Here is an 18823-nt window from a genome sequence, read left to right as displayed (position 1 = left end):
TCAAACCGAGTCTACTTGGACTGTCAGGTGTGAAAACGGCTGAGTTACTTTCACTGATAAACCAAAAGATTTGATGTGATGACCTACTTTCACAAAATTAATTTTTCTTAGAACAGCTTCTGCAGTTTGATTTCTAAATGGTCTAATTGCCCATCAGTCCTATCTGAAAATAAAGACTGGTAGTAATTTTCCCAGACTGTGCTCATTATGTCCTCTTCTCACACCAGCCTCTGAGCTGACTGGATTTTCTCATTTGCTTTAGAATAAAAACCTACATTTCCCTCTGCCACCATCAAGCCAATAATTAGATTGTAATGTGTTTGTCCCTGTACAGAGAAAGTCCTTGTTTTCAAACAGAAACATGGACGGGGAGGTGACCAGTCGGTCAGCAGCACTCAGTGCCGGTTTGGCCTGAAGGGGAGTAATAGAGCCAGTGCAGTGCGACTCGTAGCTCTGACAGGAGCCATCAGTCAGAAACGCTGCTGTTCCTGTCGGCCGTGTCTCTGTCATCGGCTCTATTAACACTACACACACTCACACACACACACACACACGCATACAGACAGCAGATCATAAAGGCCCTCTGACACCAACAACATGCTGCTCGTCACATCAGCTGTCACAACGCTTTACAGGCTGCTTGGAACCAAGAGTTTAAATGTTTAAATGTCTTTAAATTTAGCTCACTGCTACAGAACTTGCTTCCCCAAGAAAAGCTGAACGTTTTTCAATGATTAATTAGGATTTAATGATTGATCTGGAGCCTTTAGATGGAGACTGAACTCTGAATAAAGATGTTTGTCTTCTCCTAAAGAGCAGTGATTCCTTTGAATTTTCCTTTCTAATTTCCTTCCTTCCACTTTGTTCCTTTCACCATTTCTGTCTCTTTTCTTTCCCTCATTTCTGAACGATCCTGACTTTTTTCCTTTTTCCAATCGTCCGTTTATTTTCTCTACTTGCTTTGTTTTTTTTTATCAATTTCCTTCCTCTCTTTCTTACTTATGTCTTTCCTTTTTCCTCCTTTCTTTTCCTTTTTTATTTTTTCTTTCCACCTTTCTTTGCTTTTCCATTTTCTTCCTCGTTTCCTTCCTTGCTTCCTTTCCTCTTTATTTCCTTCCCTTTGGCCTTTCTTCCTCATTTCCTCACTTCCTTTCATATCTCTTTCCTTCATTATTATTCCTTAGATTCATCTTGCTTCATTTTCTTTCTCTTTATTTCTTCCTTGTCTTCCTTCCTTATTTCTTACCTTAATTTCTCCCTTTCTTATTTCCATCTTTCCAGTTCTTTCTGTCATCTTTATATCCTCTTTCCTTCCCTCAGTTCTTCATTCCTATTTATTTCCATCGGTCCTTTCTTTCTGTTCGCTTTCTTTTTTTCCTTCCTTCCTCTTGTAGGTTGTATATTTCCCTCAAACATCCCTCCTTACCAGGTTAAGGTAGAAAAAGCTCAGTAGTTTTCCTTTTCCCATCTCTCATCGTTCAAAATAGTTTTTCTGTTCATCTGTTCGTTGGTGACTCTGCGTGGCAGAGCTTCGCCATGAGATTTGCTCAGGTTAATGTGCCTTGAGGTTTGCCCACATGAACGCTCACTCGGTGTGTTTGTGGGTTAATGGATCCTGATGGAAGAAATGGAGTGAACCATTTCAAATCAAATGTCCCTTTTACTTTATAGCTTAATAAACAGCGACAGACGACAGTTAGATTTACACTGAGAGCTCGTAAAAAATGCGGCATCACTTTTACGACGTTATTATAAAACACAATAAATTAAATGTTCCAATGGGGGTCAAACTCAGCCTTTTTGTTTGCAACTGACGTTTAACTTTTCTGTGACCTTTCAGCAGACGTTTCTGTTAGAAAATAAAAATGCCGCTTCAAGTGGAGTCTTCCCCCAGAACACAAATCATTTCACACAGCAGGGGAAAAAAAGCAATATTTTGTTGGAGAAATGATTATGTTGTAAACATTTTAACTCCTCTCACTGGAAAACAGCCAGTTCCTATTATTTTCACGTGGTTACAGACATTGTTCTGTCTTGATTCTGAATTATTGTGTTTCTCTCTGATGTGAAAACGAAAGAATCGTTATGCCAGGAAACGCAAATTTCAAGTCAATTTCCTTTTGAATGACTCATAACCTTGAAATAAAAGACCCGGCTGGAAGTAATTATTACGTTCATTTGTTCCTTCCTTTAGCGGCAGTTATGTTATGATTCACTCTTTTCACTTAAATTGGTTAATTATTGCTTTCAATGCAGTTAAGTAGCTACTTGAACTGAATCAGACCCGGCTTCCACCTTTTCCTGAGTCGCGTAAATTAGGCTGCTGCAAGCAGGAAGTGCAGCTTCACTTTATTATCGTCCTATGAAGTTTGCAGTAGTGTCTTCCTGATGTTCTCACTCTCCATGTAAAACACAGTTATGAGCAAAACATTCATAACCTGCCTAATGGACTCTCGCTGCTGCCCTGAACAAACAGACAAACATGGGCTGGGAATTCGGCTGCAGTGTCTAAAGCAGAGGACATATGCTCTTCTAAATATTTCAGTTTTGTTTTAATTCAATTTCATTTAAAAGGGGTGTGCATACTAATGAAGATTAGCAACAGACGGTGTGATAAAGTTTTCATCCCTTCCCGATTTTCCAGTTTCTTGGATGTTTGTCACATTTCAGTGTTTCGGAACATCAAAGTAATTTGGATATTAGTCAAACACAACAACGCAGTTATTAAATGAATTTATTATTATTATTATTATTATTATTATTATTATTATTATTATTATTATTATTATTATTATTATTAATCAAGAGCTTCTGTGTGAACCTTTCTTCAGTTACTGGTGCTTGAAATCCTTGAAAATTCTTAAAATTAAGTCTTTGTTTCAAATGAGTAAAATGTCATATATAGTTAAGAGTTTCTGATTTCTTGAAAGCCATTGATTGATTTGTATTAAAGTACAATTTAACATTTGATTCAAAAACTTTATATATATATATATATATATATATAGAGAGAGAGAGAGAGAGAGAGAGATAGATCATAACAATAAACATAAAAAACAAAACTTCCATATTGTGTTCGAAAAAGAGTCTGAGGCCACAACTTAATAAATCTTCACCCCAATTGTCTCAATTAGATGTTTTCAAGGTTTGGAAAGTGTTTGATTTCTGATTTCTTGAAAGTCATTGATTTGTATTACAGTACAATTTAACATTTGATTCTAGATAAGTTTAGTTGTAAAACATTATTTACAGATAAAACCATATATACTCATATATAGTTAAGAGTTTCCAGACTCCATGAAATGTTTCATTCTGTCTGGAAACAACATAAGTAAATCTTTGTGTTTTTGTGGTTCTGTTTGCGCCTGTGTTGGGCTCAGCTTTTTCCAGGAGCAACATCGATTCACTGGGTTTTAGTGGACTCAGGAGCACTTTAGTCACAAATTAATCTTAATCTTTTAGAGTTGGATGCTTTGGAAGCTAACCAGCTATTGATACAAAGTAAAACTAATGTAGATCTATTTATTTTTGACATTTCTGCAACTTGGTTTAGGAGGACTTAGATTCCACTAAGTGGATTCACTTGCACAAATGAGCAACATCTTTATTTTTCAAATAAAGTTTTGGTAATGATGCTAAACTCTCTCTACTTTATGTAAAACAAAGCCTGAGCCCTGATCCATCCCACATTACACGGCTCAGACTTTAAGGAGGTATAACATGTGGGAGGTGTTTGTATCTGCAAGCACCATCACAGATTCATACAAACTAAAGTTGTTTACAGCTCATATATATTTATAACAAAGTGTGAATGAAACAAACAGAGGGTTTCCGCCCAGTGGCGCGGCGAGTCGTTATTAACCCCCACATCTTTTTAAGGCGGCTGTTAAAATGTTGGAAACAAGAAACATGCAACACAAACAAGATGCAGATCATCCAAAACAGGCATCTACCAACTAGAAATGAGTTGTTACTGTTGAATAGTTCATATTGGGTCAAGCCAAGTTTGAAAAAGCTTTCCAAGCTGTTTTCAACAAAAACATACACGTCTAGATAAGTTTAGATGATAATTCAGCATTGAATGGGATTTGAGAACTCTTGAGCAATCAAGACAAGTTCCATTACGAAACATTGTTGATATTCTGCTAATGTTGATAAAAACACAATTTCACCATTACGACGTTCCCATTAAAAAAAACACATTTAAAATCGGACATGAGTAAGTTTGTTCGCTCTATTAGTGATTAAAAAAACATGCATCCTTCTACCACTTCCTGTCTTCTTCTTCATCTTTTCCACCAGTAGTAGCATCCGGTTGTTGATTATGTGACTCGTGTGACGCAAAAAAAAGTGTTTCCAAAAGACTTTCATTACAGCCAAAACACCACCTCATCCTAGTGCTTAATCTTTTTATGAAGAAATGCTTTTTTAAATCGCTGTGTACAAATTGGAATTGTACAAATTCCAATTTGCACAATTCCAATGGAAACAGAGCTGCTGGTGCTGGAGGAAGTCCAAACCGCCTACATTACACAACGATGCGTTCCATTTGTACTCGGAACTTGGAATTTTAACTTCCCAGTAGGAACAATCAACTGGAATTCGGACTTCCCAATGGGAAAGTGAGCTCAACTCCAACTACCCCCAGTAACGACTTGAAAGGGAGATTTTCTGTAGTCAATATTCCAACACAAGCCATAAAGTCTTCCTTTCAGCATCTAGTTTCTCCTAATGTCTTCTTGTCGTCTCATGTTCTTGCAGCCACACTGGGAACGTTGGAGTTCAGTTTGCAGTACGACCAGGAGAACAACGCGCTTCACTGCAACATCAACAAAGCCAAGGTGAGCCTTCAGCATCTTCATGTTGATCTTTTTGGTGTCCCGAGTGTGAAAGAAATGAATTTTACTGCAATAAAACATGAGTCAGAAAATACAGATTTATATAAACTGATGGTTTTTAGAATATTTTCCAACTGTTTAGATAGCTATTTTCCCTCCACCTTGCTAACTAACATTGTTAAAGCTGTTTTACACGTCCCACATTTACCAACTCCAAACAAAAACACTAGAATAATTTTTATAGTTTTTGTGTTGTTGTCATAAAATGCGGTAATGAAGACATTTACTGGAACACCAGCAGCTCCCAGGAATCCTAATAAGTCTGGAAGCGTCAGAAATTTCAGAAAATGTAAAAAAAAAAAAAAAAAAAAAAATCACAATAAAATAGCAAGAGTGGATTTTAATTTTCTCTCTAATGAGCAGTTTGCTTCTGTTAAAATTATGGGGATGTTATTTTCATATTTTGCTGCATCTTTTATTAAATCTCTTAAATTACCTCCTTGGTTCACACTGACTTAAATGTTACCTGACTATTTGTGACTGAAGTAGATTAAACTTTTATGAAGAATACGAAGCAACTCTGTTCGTAACTAAAAATGTCATAGGCAACATAACATTTTAGCAGCAGTAATGTATTTTTTATTCACTTTCAACATTATTTTTTAAATATACCTTTGTTCATAATCTGAAAACCTGAAGCCAGAATGTCGCGGCCTTCTAGTTTCCGAAAAGCAATACTCCAACAAAGGCCGTGGGTGTTAACCGGTGGTCTCTGATTTGAACGCACTTTCCGACTTAATTTGTTTGAAAAAATATATTCTTTATTTCTTGTACAAAATAGCGACAAAATAATTACCAAAATTGTCCTACAACTTAGTAAAAAAAAAGCGAAAGTCAACTTAATATGACATTTCAAGTACAAAAAGGTGAAAAGTGTAAGTGAAAAGTGGTCAAAAAAATCATTTACAAAAGACCTCCCATCCACACACCAAACATTTGCCAAACAATGGCTCCACCAAACACCCGGTGTGTTTTTAATTACTCAAATTAATGGGAGGGTCTAAACAATTACCAACAATCAATTCAAATATACAAATTAATTACAGAGTTTGGAGTTCTACACTTAACTTAAAAAAAATTCCAACTTCCCAAAATAGAAAACTAAATTAGTAGAATATTACAATTTGCAAACTTTACATAAATGGCCACAACACAGAATATTAGCAGACTATTACACAGTGTCTGGCTCAGTTTCTCCTTCAGTCTTTGACCGAAAACATCCATCCATATTTTTGTCCATCCATTCTTCTACATCTGCCTTTAATCTTCTGCTGTACTCTCTATTCAACTCTGCTATATATTAATGAAAAAATCTAGTTGACTTGTTCAGTCCGCTTTAATTGAAGTTCATTTACCTAGAAAGTCCGGTTCTTTTGATGAGGTGTGAATGTATAATCAAATCTGTTACGGACCAAAATAGTGAACTCTCCTCCACCCAGTCTGGGTTTGGTTGAAGTGAACTCTGGTGCAGTTTGAATGCATATGTGAACGCCAAGTGAACTGGAGACCAAAAGTAGGAAGTGGACTACAGAGTTTTAATTAAAGTTTCAGAGACCATCTGGATGCTGATCTATTGTATAAAGACATGTATCTTATATTGCAATTCCAGGCACTTTGAATTGCCTTGTTGCTGAAAAAGTGCTATATAAATAAAATTATCTTGCCTTACCTATCTTAACTAGTTGTATACCTTCAGAAGAATATATAACTCAAATATATATAACATTCTTCTCTAACATTTCACGGTGTCAGATAATTAAAACCATCTCTTCTGCTCTTGTAGACTTTTCCTTCATTAACGGTGTCGAGTCTTGTTTCATCACTTTCTGTCTATTATTTTTTGCTGGCACAGATTTTTTTTCTTTCTCATCTTCATTAAACTGGTGCTGCAATTATGAGAGCAAAATCGCAGCATCAGTTCCATTACAGAAACATCCGCTCCAAAGCCAAACTTCCCTTTGCTAAATAATCCTTACGGTGGTGATTGTGATGAACCAGCTCACTGGACAGGTTCAGTAACAAAAAAGATGCTTTAACAAAGAAAAAAACTTCATTTTTCTATAATGTACCGGAGAGAAAAAGCTCTCTCTTTCCTTTTTACTGTGATGAAGTGATGTTTCTGACGGCTGCCACTGCCGTCAGCAACTCTAACTCTTTTTGTGTTAGTGAATAGCCGGTTTGGAGGAAACCGGGCTTCAGAGGAGCCGTTCTTGGCAGCGCTGTTGGACAGCAGAGTGGGCAGAAGGCCACATTGATTTATGGTTGTTATTTTCTATACTGCTCTGCAGATAGACTTCAGCTGCTGCCTAGCCAAGCACTGAAAATGAATTTACTCTTTCATATATTCTGTTATGTGGCCGTCCCCACTGTGTAATTAGTTTGCTAAACCCATTATTGGGCTTTCTAACCGCTGATTCCTTTTGCTGCCAAACCGACTGTTGCTCCAATAAAACCAGTAACTGAGTAAAACTCAGTTAGCCGTTTATTCAGATAAAAGATTCTGATGAATTCTCAGAAACTGTTTGGATCAGGAAATATTCTAAATTCATAGAAGAATTTCAGAAGAATTTACATATGAAGGCTTTTTTATTGCAGTGTAAAGACTACTACCAAAAAAGAAAACAATAAGGTAATATTTTTAAACTATTTTTTTTTTGTAGTTCAGTGAACTAACTGGCCTTTTTGGTATTGAGCATTTAAAATATTTTTTACTGCAAGCTAAAAAATATTAAGTTGCCATTACAAGAAAAAGCAACGTTATTGAGTAAACTACATCCAAAATCAGACATGCTTCACTTTCCCCAGGCTGCCCATGCTTCAACACTTGGCTGTAATTTTCCAGTGAACTTCTCCCTGCAGGAAGCCTTACTGGAGGAGCAGCTCCTTCTCCTCTCACCTTCGTACAAACTGTTGCTCTTAAACCTTTTTCAAAGAAAATACACATTTTAACAACCTCCTGAACGTCTAACTGGATGTTCCTGTTGGCATCCAGTCTGTCCTGACTGGAGGTGTTTGACTTCTCATCTGATCCTCTTAGATTTTCTTGCTGCTTGCCACTAAAATATAAGCAACACATTGATTTAGAAAAGCAGGTCTCTTCTTTTGCCCTCTTACTATTATGGTCTCAGGATGGTGACATTAGTCCATCTGATAGCCTGTCTGTCCATCTGTCCCACAATTTGGTGTTCAGTCAGGAACAGCTGTCATTTCCCTACAGTTTCCCCAGAATAATGTCTTCAGGCTTGCCAGAAAACTTGCCACTTCGTATTGTGATAGTCGCTGGCCACAGTCATCATGACGATCTGCTGCTGAGGCACAAACTTCTAAAACAAAACACGTTTTCTTGAGCCATGAGTTGGTTCACATTTATAGAATCTCTGACCAAATTTATGGGTTCTTGGAAAAAACTGTTGATGTTAATTCAGTAAATTGAGAAATTAAATCAGGGGTCAGATCTGGTCTTAAAAGCAAAGTTATTGATGTCTGCATTCAAATAAATTAAAATCTAATCATAAAGTTAATGTAACTCAGTTCAAAAAGGGAAACTGGTACAGATTCATTAGATACAAACAGTAATTTCTGCTCATTTTGATGGTTGTCATCATAAGGTCGGCCCTAGTCTGTTTGGTGCGCTGGGACAACGTCCACCAACGTCCACCACCACCACATTTAGATTATCATGTGCAACCACAGACACACTCAATTTCTGTTAATATTTTATTAGAAAAATGTGGCAGAAACTAGAATAATAAGACACAAACATAGCATACACTGTGCAGTACAATAGAAATACAAAAAATAAATACTGCAGAAAATACAATTTAAAATAAATTGCTCCATCAGTGAAACATTTATGAAATGATGTGTTCTTCAGTTGCATTTTGATCAAAGCACAAATTTCCCCGCACCACAGTCAAGGAATGTCTAAATAAATATTTTAATAAGATACACTTCAAGAAACACAAAAATTAATTTGCAAAACTGTTATAAAAAGTCCCACTCTTTGTTAACTAATCAATTTTCAATCAAGGAAATAAGCTAAGATTCCACTGCAAAAACTGTTTACTTAGTGTGACAGCTTAAACCACCCCTAGAGCAGAAGCCGCCCTGGGTAACTGACTACATTGGCCATAACATAAATCACTACTGAGAATATTACATGAGATCAATAAAAAGATATCGTTTGCAGCCTAAATGATCATGAAAACCTGAAAGTTGGCAAAAGGTTCCAATGAACTTTGAAAACTGGTCTGACCTTTAACCCCATAGATAACCTATTGACTATCATAAAGAGGAAGATGAGAGACACCAGAACCAACATTGCAAATAACCTGAAGGCTGTTATCACAGCAACCTGGACTTCCTGAACACTTCAGAATGAAGTACAACAGAAATTCAAGCAAAATGAGCCCCAACCAGGCACTGAATGCAGATCTGTACAATGAACAAGAAAATATTTCTTGAGTGTGATTTAATATTTTACATCTCCAAGAAACTCATATTTGTATTTTTCCTTGTCTGTAAGCTAAAAAAATCACCGACATTAACATAATTTTAATATTTTAAATACATTAATTTCCATCTAATAAATCCTTCTGTAGATTTCCTTGTAGAATGGAATTACTGAAATAAAGGACTTCTTGATCTGGTCTGAAGATCTGAAGGTGGCTTTACTTCCCCAGGTCTCCAGAAAAGCAGCTGCAGATCCTCACAAGTTTTCAGGTTTTAATAAAGCTAATAGTCTTAAAGTAGACTCTGCAATGTGGAAAAAAAAATTGAACACACAACTGGCACAGATTTGAAATGACTGAATTTACCCATTACCAGCTGCCCTAAAAAAATCCATCCCAGGAGCAAACTGAGTAGTGATGGAAATAAAAAAGAAACCAAATGTTTCAGTTCAGGCTCCAGGGAGAACTTTAAAGTCTGGATATTAGTTTCATACCACTAAGTGAAAATTAAGACATTAAATGTATTGAACTCAATTCTAATGTACAGTTGAAAAAACTATCTTTGAAGTAAAATTGTTTTTTTTCCCCTCTTCTTCAAATTTGGTGCTTCTCGATTGAATTTCAGAAATTAATGTTTGGATGTCCATGACTTTTTGTTCTTCAAAAAGTCATTAAACACACCCAAAGAAGGTTGTGTCTAAGATGTCTGGGTCCACAGTTGGTGTTGGCATTTAAAACCTGGTGCAACAAACATCCTTTAGTGTATGACAGCAATTCTCAGTTTTGATTCTCAGTGGTCAAGTCCAGTTTATATCAACTTACAAAAGCTTTCTTTTCATCACTTTGAGATGTTAATCCATCAGTTTATTGCAACTTGTTTAGACGATCAAGTTTATTTGTAAAGAACATTTCAGCAACAAGACAATGACAACATAAAAACATAAACAACACATCATAGCGTCAGCAATTGTGAAAACCAGCAAGTGTTTAAATCATCAGTACACATCAGATATGCTGGTCATTGTTCCACTTTTTGTGTGATTACATTTGAGGGAACATGAAGTTTCTGATAAATAGGAAGTGAGCACAGGCTTTTACTTTTTCAAGTTTTCTCATATTAAATATTTATGTTGTATTTTCTTTGACACATTTTATTAAGAAAAGTAAACAGATATTTGTTTGGCCAAATCCCCCCCCCCCAAAAAACAAAAAAACAAAAAAACAAATCTGTGATATTGTTATGGAAGTATTTAAAAAATATATATTATGATGTCATTTTTTTCTTTAAATATCACCCACCTCTAACTGGTGGGTGATATTTAACAGAAGATCTTTAATATATTTCGGTGCTGATTGGTGAGAGTCAAAGATTCCCACCCTAAAAGTCTTTATTTCCTCGCTCCACTATTTTTGTCTGATCAGCAGATCAGCAATCATCCCTAAAACAAAAGAGGAAAAGTAGATGATTTTCTTCCTGTGGATTAATGTTGGTTTAAATCACTATCCTAATAAAGTTGGGGTGGGTTAGCCTAATCCTTTTCTTTTCCAAGCTGAGTAAATCTATCCCGTCTGTGAATCAAAGATCCTCCGACAGTTTGATTACAAGATGGCGACCTGTCTGCTCAGCACCACCCACTCTACAACCTTTACTAACAATAACCCTTTCATTGCTTTCCATTTGGCCTTTTATCGCCTGCTACGCCCACACCTAAAAAACATCCTCTGGCTCGGCTTCTTACAGAAGTTTTACATCTTTTTCCATTCCATGTCTTTGTATCTGTTTTTTTGTTCGTACCGTTTTACATTAAAAATGATTTTAAAAGGTAGTTTATTGTCGTTTTTTACTTGTATGATGCATAAGGTTTTAACTTCTTTTGGAGTTGTCACAGTTTAGCTCTGAATATTGATGAAATGTCTAACAAAGCAGAGAGGATGAAGCGAGGTGCTGCAGCTGAGCCGCAGCAAAATCTATTGTGATTTCCTCCCTGAGCCGTTAACGCTGGTTCTGTTGAGCCCGAAGTCCGATAGATAAGATCAGGCGGATCTCCGTCGGGTTCCCGCATCAGCCGGTAGATCAGACACAGAGTTTAGATCAAAGCAAAGAGTTCCTGATGGAGCTAAAATGACTACAAATAGTTTTATTTGTTCGTTCATCCATCTGTCTGTTCATCCATCAATCCATCCATCCATACATACATCCATCCTTCCATCCCCACTGGTGTCGTTTATGCTTTCTCACTAAGACCTACTATGGTCAATTAGCCAAAATCAGCAAAACAATAAAACTGAACCCAGTTTCATAGAGTGGCAGGTCTGGTCCAAAGAACCACTCCCTGAAGCAGAAACCAGGTAGGTCGGTGTGTAAGGACACACTTGGGCCTGCTGAGGGCGATATACTATGTTGTAACAGCTTGTATATGGTGAGTATCAACATGGCTGAAGTTAGCGCCTTAGCATTAGCTTCCCCTAACTAATGTTAAGAGTTAGACAGAAGACAGTAGTGGACACCGCTAACTAATGTTTTAGTCAGCGGTGTCCAGATCAGACACAGTCTTCTACTCTATTTTTGAAGAAAATCAAGGATCGAAAGGTTTAAAAACCAGATGGAAAAGAAAAGTTTGACAAGGACCCTACTTCTTGTTTTGCATAATGCAGGTTGAACATAAAAAACCTTCTACCAATAAACTCTAGCATTAACAAGGTATGAGAGAAATGCCATAAAAATAAACCAGCAGTTTTTTTTGGAAATGATGATAATCCAATGATTTAAGAACATTTTGAAATATTAATGAAATATTAAAGAGACCAGTTTGTCTCTGTGTTGCCCTGCGACAGACTGGCGACCTGTCCAGGGTGTCCCCGCCTCTCGCCCCAAACGTTAGCTGGAGATAGGCACCAGCAACCCTCCCGACCCCATTAACAAAGGTGTAAAGAAAATGAATGGATGGATGGATTAATGATGAGACCAAGCAGGCTGTTGTAAATGATGTTTCAATTTGTGGATACAAATGTCTGTCCTTTTATTGGTTTTGTTGGCAGAACTTTTTAAAACTTTTTGTCTTAATTCACTCACTGCAACTGTAATCTTTTTACTTTGAACTGTTTCAGTTTTTATCTCACCTGTTTTCCTTCTTTTCTCCATCTTTTTTTCTTTTGCATGCTCTCATTGCATCCATTTGTGTTGGTGGTTTATGTTTGATGGAATAAAGCTTCCTGTTCCCAGGTACAAAAAGGTAAGCTGCTGAGTTAAGCTCGGATCTCAACCCGTTTTCACTAAATCAATCCTTAGTTCTGATCCGACCAGCCTCCCTTATCGACCCAACGCCATCTCCCTCCTGAGCTCCTTCAGATTATCACTGTGAGGTTTTTTCATCAGTTTGTTGGATGTTTGCTCTTTTTTGTTAATCTGCAGTCATTTTGGGGGGGGGATTATCTGGTAAAAGAAATTATGGTCTTGTGTTTAGTTTTTTGTGGACTTGCTAGACCAAGAACCTGGCATCAAACTTCTTGGAAAGTGTAATAATGATGATTATTTAGGTAAATCTAAAAGCCTGATGATACAAGAATGGAAAAATATTTAACTTGAGCTGATAGGAACATGGGGCAAATCCTTTCTGGTCAGGACTTTTTATGCTTTTCTCTCCACTCTTGTGAAACGCTTGCTCTGAAGACTTCAGAGCAAGCGTTCTACACAAACACTTGCTCTGCAGCATTTGTGTAGAATAGTTTTCAGACACGAGAAGAGAAACATTTTGCCTAGAAGATTTGACTAGACCAACCTGCAAGGAATTCCAAGCCAGGACTCCCAAGTTCAGAGGCAGAAGCTCTTTATTATCGTCTTTGTTCATGTTTGACTGAGAAACAGACTGCCCAACTGCCTCAAAGTAGCTTGATTTCAATCTTAGTGTCACGTTAAATGTTATGCATCAAACTGTTGAGAGTGACTGCAGGCTGAACAGGTGGGATCAGAGTTGGAAATGGCAGCAGGGAGTGAGCAGACAGGCCCTATAGAGACTATCTGGACATCAGATTAGATGGCAGACGGCTGGCAGTCAGACAGGCATGCTGGCAGGCTGACCGAGTAGGAAAAAAACGAGGAGACATAATGTCAGCAGAAGACAACAAAGTGATGGAAACAAATTTGGCCTAGGTATGCAGATCTGGCAAAGACTAGGAGGAGAGACGGGCTTCAAACTGCTGATGTTAATGAATGTCCGACGTGAAGCAGTGGGAGCTCAGAGTGAAAAGGAAGCAGAAACTCAGACAAAGACAGTCACAAAGTTGTAATTACGCTGATGTGTTTTCTCATTGGTCCAACTCGTATCCCTGTGTTGTACCCGAGCTCTTTCACCTTCTCCAGGAGAGAAGGTGAAAGAGACAAGAGGAAGGATGAATCTTTGGTTCCTAGATTTGCTTATTCTTTAGAATGCAATTAGAAGGATATTCCTAAAATGTATTACCCTTCTTAATGCCTATTTTAGAAAAATTACTCTTAAAAGCATGTCAGTGGAGCTTTTCTTTGAAGCAGTTCCTTAAATAGGGCCTATTATGCAAGATTCACTTTGTATATGTTTTTCTACTTCCATTTGGTTCTCGACTGCTTCTAAAAACAGCCCAAGCTCTTAAAAAACACTCAAAATTCAAATTTTTGGCAAAAATTTTAATGTTTTTTGTTAAGTCACAACTGACAGGCACTGCGCTGTTACCTAGCAACTCAAGCTGAACTCCAGCACGTTTGGTCAGCCGTATAGTGGCTGCTGGAAAAGACAAGTTTCTTGTTGTTGACTTACCATCCAAAAAGAACTTTGTCTATTCTTGTTGGTTGTGCAGGAGGCTCCACCTCTACTTTCCAAAGATGTTCGTTTGTATATTTACGCATCTGTTTACAGCTACTTTAACGTGCGAGTGAAAACATTGAGTTGGGCCATAGACCCATTCTAACATGTTCAAGGAAGCATCAGAGGTCACCTTTAAGGGATTTTCTTCTGAAGCAGTTCCAGCGTTAAGCCAAGTCTGATGCTAAAGCTTGAAATACTTGTATAAGAAAAACACCTAAATTATTTTCTCAAAAGTCAGAGAGAAACACACTGATATGATTTTGCCATGAAGTAAATCTCCCTGTCAATCACAATTCAAGCTGATCTAAACAATATATGAGTAAAAGTTTCATTTTGAACCTTTTAATGTTTGGAGTTTCTTCACTCAAAATACTTATAGGTCAATACTAACCTAATATTTTCCTTATGTTGTAGTTTTATTAACTTTAGCAAACCAGCTGCTGTTTTCTTACATCTGCAGTATTCATCCTGGAGAGATTTCTTTTTTTGTTTTAGTCACTCATAAACGCCTCATATCACCAAACCAAATTTACCATCAGCTAACCTGAGTAATAACTTTATGGACTTTTTAAATCATGGTTTGACTAACCCAAAAATATTGTTTTGTTCTCCTGATAAATGGTCTGAATGGGGTTTTAAGGCTTCTGTAGGTTTCTGTGCAAATTTTGATGTTTTCATGTAAATGTATTTAATTCTGCAATATTTTGCCTAATACCATTTCAGTGCTGCCACCTTTAGGTTGAACATTTGCTATTGCAGCTGAATTTTCTTCTTGGTTACAAGAGCACACACAGGAATAAACTAATAACAGTTAAGTTTTTATGCACATTTAAGCAACATGGCAGTTGCTTAAACTGCCATGTTGCTTAAATGGTACGTAATTGGTACGTAATTGGTACGTAATACAGTACCAATTATGAAGCAAACATTGAACATTTCAATTTGTCATATATCATCATCAAACAAATATACATTAAATATATTGATCAATGTTCCAGTTATTATTAATCAATAGTAGTTGGTGTCGTTTGTTTTTACAATGCAGCTCCAGCTAGAAAGTTTATTTCAATATTTTCTTTACTGCTAGACATAGTTTGACAAATACATAAATTCAATTTAAGTGTCATAAAACCATCATGGTTTATCTCAGACCACGTTTCAGCAGCAAGGCATTTCCAAGTGCTTTACATCATAAAAACATAACACATTGCATTTTGTCAAATATCATCATTAAAATCATCAATACACATTGTATATGTTAGTTAATGTTCCATTTATTATTGTTCAAAAGCAAAAATCATCATTGTTTCAGCAGTTTTCTGTAAGTTTTTTTCCAATTTGTTTTCTATAAAAACTTGACCTAACCTCATTAAAGGACAGTGGGCGATGAATTGATGAGGGAAAATGGAAGAAGTCGAGGCTTCAGAAACGATCAGAACACGATATATTCAGCTTTCTCTTAAAATGTATCCATCCTCCAACCGCTCTCCTCTAAAAAACTTTCAATTATCAGTTTGTTGACGATATCAACAATAGTGACTATAGCATTTAATGAGACCTACCTGCACAGTTTCCATATTGGCTGCTATCGTTTCTTAATGATAAAAAGTCGCCAGTGCCTGACCCATGACCCCAGCCGCCCTCTGAAGGTTTAACCCCCGTCTCAGCATAGCTCTGGTTCAGTCTCCTCTGTATTAGATCAATAACCTCCTCTCCCATCCAACTGGTTATCTGCTGCTCACAGTGATTGATGCTTCCTGCACATGTGTGTTAGCAGGCCATTCAGTTATGATAATGAAGACGTATTCCCTGTCGATGAAGAGGCTGATAGCACAATGGAGACGATGCGCTCATGTGGGAGATAAGGGCTGTAAAATAGAGATAAAAACGATTCCCTTAAAATAAACATGTTGGTTTCATGAGCCCAGAACCCGGATAATCTTGGAACATTATGGGGATTCAATTAAAAAGTAAAGTTTACATTAGGCCTGTCATGATAATACATTTTGCTGGATGATGAATTCTCCAAAAGTTATTGTGACAAATTATATTGTTGTTTTGAAACCATTTTCAAGTAACATAATGGTAACAATCAAAGTTCACCATCTCAATGGTAAATACATTTTAATTTCTAATTAACATTTAACACTGAAAGTGGAAGACATTTTAAATATCCAAAATAAATAAACAAAAAACAGAACAAATGCAGTTACTTATGAAGTTTATGTAAACATAACTGAAATTCAAAAAGTGGCTAGTTGCATCAGACTGAAGCCTTTTGTCATCCGGTCTTTGGCAAAAGGAAACAGAAATGAGAAAAACAATCATCATGCAAATGGAAATTATCAAGCTTTTTTTTTTACTTTTTATTTTCAATAACTGGTTTTATAACAACATATACACACAGTAGAGATAATGAAAATACAAACTCAAGTAATAAAGGTACATAATAATAATACAAAATAAATTTGAGAAGTACACGAACAAGACAATCAAGCTTGTTTTAATTTATCTTGTGATTGATTTATTGCTTACTGTGACAGGCTCACATTCAGTCATCATTAGCACTGATGTCATGTTAATTTTAGGCTTAGTGTATCTTTATTTTACAAAGATTTCTGATTTATCAAACCGTTGTTTGCAGAATGTAGTTGGGGCTCTGTCCTTCTGGAATGTGCAATGTATGTTCTACAAAACAAAGTCTGGCTTAGTGGTTTCCAATGTCAGGGATTTAAGTCGGGTTACATCAGTCGTCGGGTCTTAAGATGATATATGGATTTTAAAATAAGAATTAGAAACTACTTCTAACAACACATTTTAGCCCAGAACACAGAGTGGAACAGTAGTCCTAAATAAATGATACAATACGTGTCAAGACTTTCTTGTATAATGAGCTTATTAGCAAAGTTTACAAACTTCTTCAGGGTCAAAAGTCAGCATCTTCTGTTCTTGTTATTTTATCTGTTTTCCAGTGTTAATGGTGTTTTTGCAGATGCGAATGACCACATGTGCATTAACGTGTGCATAAATTCACTTTCTTGAACTGTGAAATGTTAGAACTCAGCTTTAGCTTCAAATTGATGCATATATATTTATTAACTGATATCTGATCCAAGAATTATGTTAGAATTGGGCCTGATACCAACTCTGGACCAGATCAGTCCTAACTCTAGCTTCAGTGTGTAGCAGCCATTCACTTCCACTTAACACAGTTTAATGTCAACCAATACACTGCTCTCAGTTTAAGTTTGTAAGAAAATAATAATTTATTAAATTCAAAGGTTTCCAACAACTTAATGCCACACATAAAAGACCTTAGTGAATGTGTTTGTGTTCAACAGTGATCAAATATGTACTGTTGAAATGATTAATTGCACTGTGATTAAAAGGATTAATTGTTATTAACCAATTATTCAAATAATTGTCAACTAATTTAGTAATCAATCATTAACTGGAGTATACAGACTCAAAAAAGTCAGTTTGGTGGAAGAACAACACAGTCAGAGTAATTAAGAGAAAAACTTGACAAATATGAAAAAACCCGCCTTGTAATTATGTTTTACTTATAATTCAAATGGAATGGTTTTAATTTCACCTGGCTCAGATTCTGTAAAAAACAAACAAACATCCCATTAAGTACCGTTGGCTATCCAGTTATTACTCGGTTAATAAATAAAAAATAATCAACAGATCACCCCTACACTGTTTTGATAGTAAGTCAAGTGGAAAGAACTGAGCTTTTCACATGTTGGTAAAATTATTTATTTAGCTTTAGCAAACATTTTATTGCTTAATTTTTTTTCTAATTTAAAAAAACAATTGAATTATTTGCAACTATTAATGTATTTGTGATACTGCACAAAAAGGCTTATGTAGTTAACTGAAATGTTTGCAGAATCCACCAAATTTTTATCTCAGTTATCATTAAGTAATCGTAATAGAATAATTGTAGGTTACAGCTTAAAAGCATACCAGTTCAAATATTACTCAAATTCATTAACAGTGCGGTAATTTTAGGTTTTTGCATGGTGAAAATATTGCATAGTGTGTAAAATTGTTGAATGCACTTTTATATTTTGAGATCATACCAACTCAGACACCTCGACTGTCAGACTTCAATTTCTTTCATGCGGTGTACCTCTGATTCTACATTACTGTTTGCCACAGACTATCTGCTTTTATCAAATAGATTTGCATAAATCTAAAATTTGACGGCAGCTAGCTGCATGCTTGGAATAATCAGAGTCTTTAGCAGCTAATTAACTTGAGGAGGCGGGTTCAATTTCACTTCTGTAAAAGCTAAAAATCAACTCCAGTGTCGGTCGCAAGAAAAGTTGGAGCTGCACCTACAGAGAAAACTCATTTTCTTCAATTAAAGTCGAAAAGATCGGCATTCTCTCCGTGTTGTTTCCTAACCATCAAGCCACGCTACGACTTCATCTGGATGATGATGATGATGATGGTGGTGGTAATTATTTCTTCCCAGAAAAGGAGCACAACTTCATTTTGCAGCGTTTATGTCGGGCTGCTATTCAGCCGAGCTGTTATGAAAGAACACGCCTGAGATAGGAGGTGTGGATCCACTCCCATCTGCCTTTTGCAGGGGTCATTTTCCCTCCAACCCTCAGTAATTATG

At 36.4% G+C, this 18823-nt stretch overlaps 1 protein-coding gene across 2 annotated transcripts in view; it reads left to right on the top strand.

Annotated features, from left to right (window-relative positions):
• Positions 1–18823, top strand: part of doc2b (double C2-like domains, beta) — a 116041-nt gene that overhangs the window by 53517 nt on the left and 43701 nt on the right. The window contains exons 2-3 of one of the 2 annotated variants that reach the window (XM_008428512.3): positions 4762–4841; positions 12559–12582. In XM_008428512.3, the coding sequence (XP_008426734.1) occupies positions 4762–4841; positions 12559–12582 (104 nt within the window). The remainder of the gene's footprint in view (positions 1–4761; positions 4842–12558; positions 12583–18823) is intronic. The other variant, XM_008428516.3, reaches the window with a different exon arrangement.

The sequence above is a fragment of the Poecilia reticulata genome, chromosome 14 (genome assembly GCF_904066995.2).
Source record: "Poecilia reticulata chromosome 14, P_reticulata-male-v2, whole genome shotgun sequence".
Lineage (NCBI taxonomy): Eukaryota > Metazoa > Chordata > Actinopteri > Cyprinodontiformes > Poeciliidae > Poecilia > Poecilia reticulata.
The sequence above is the reverse complement of the archived record's forward strand: the minus strand, read 5'-3'. Positions and strand labels throughout refer to the sequence as shown.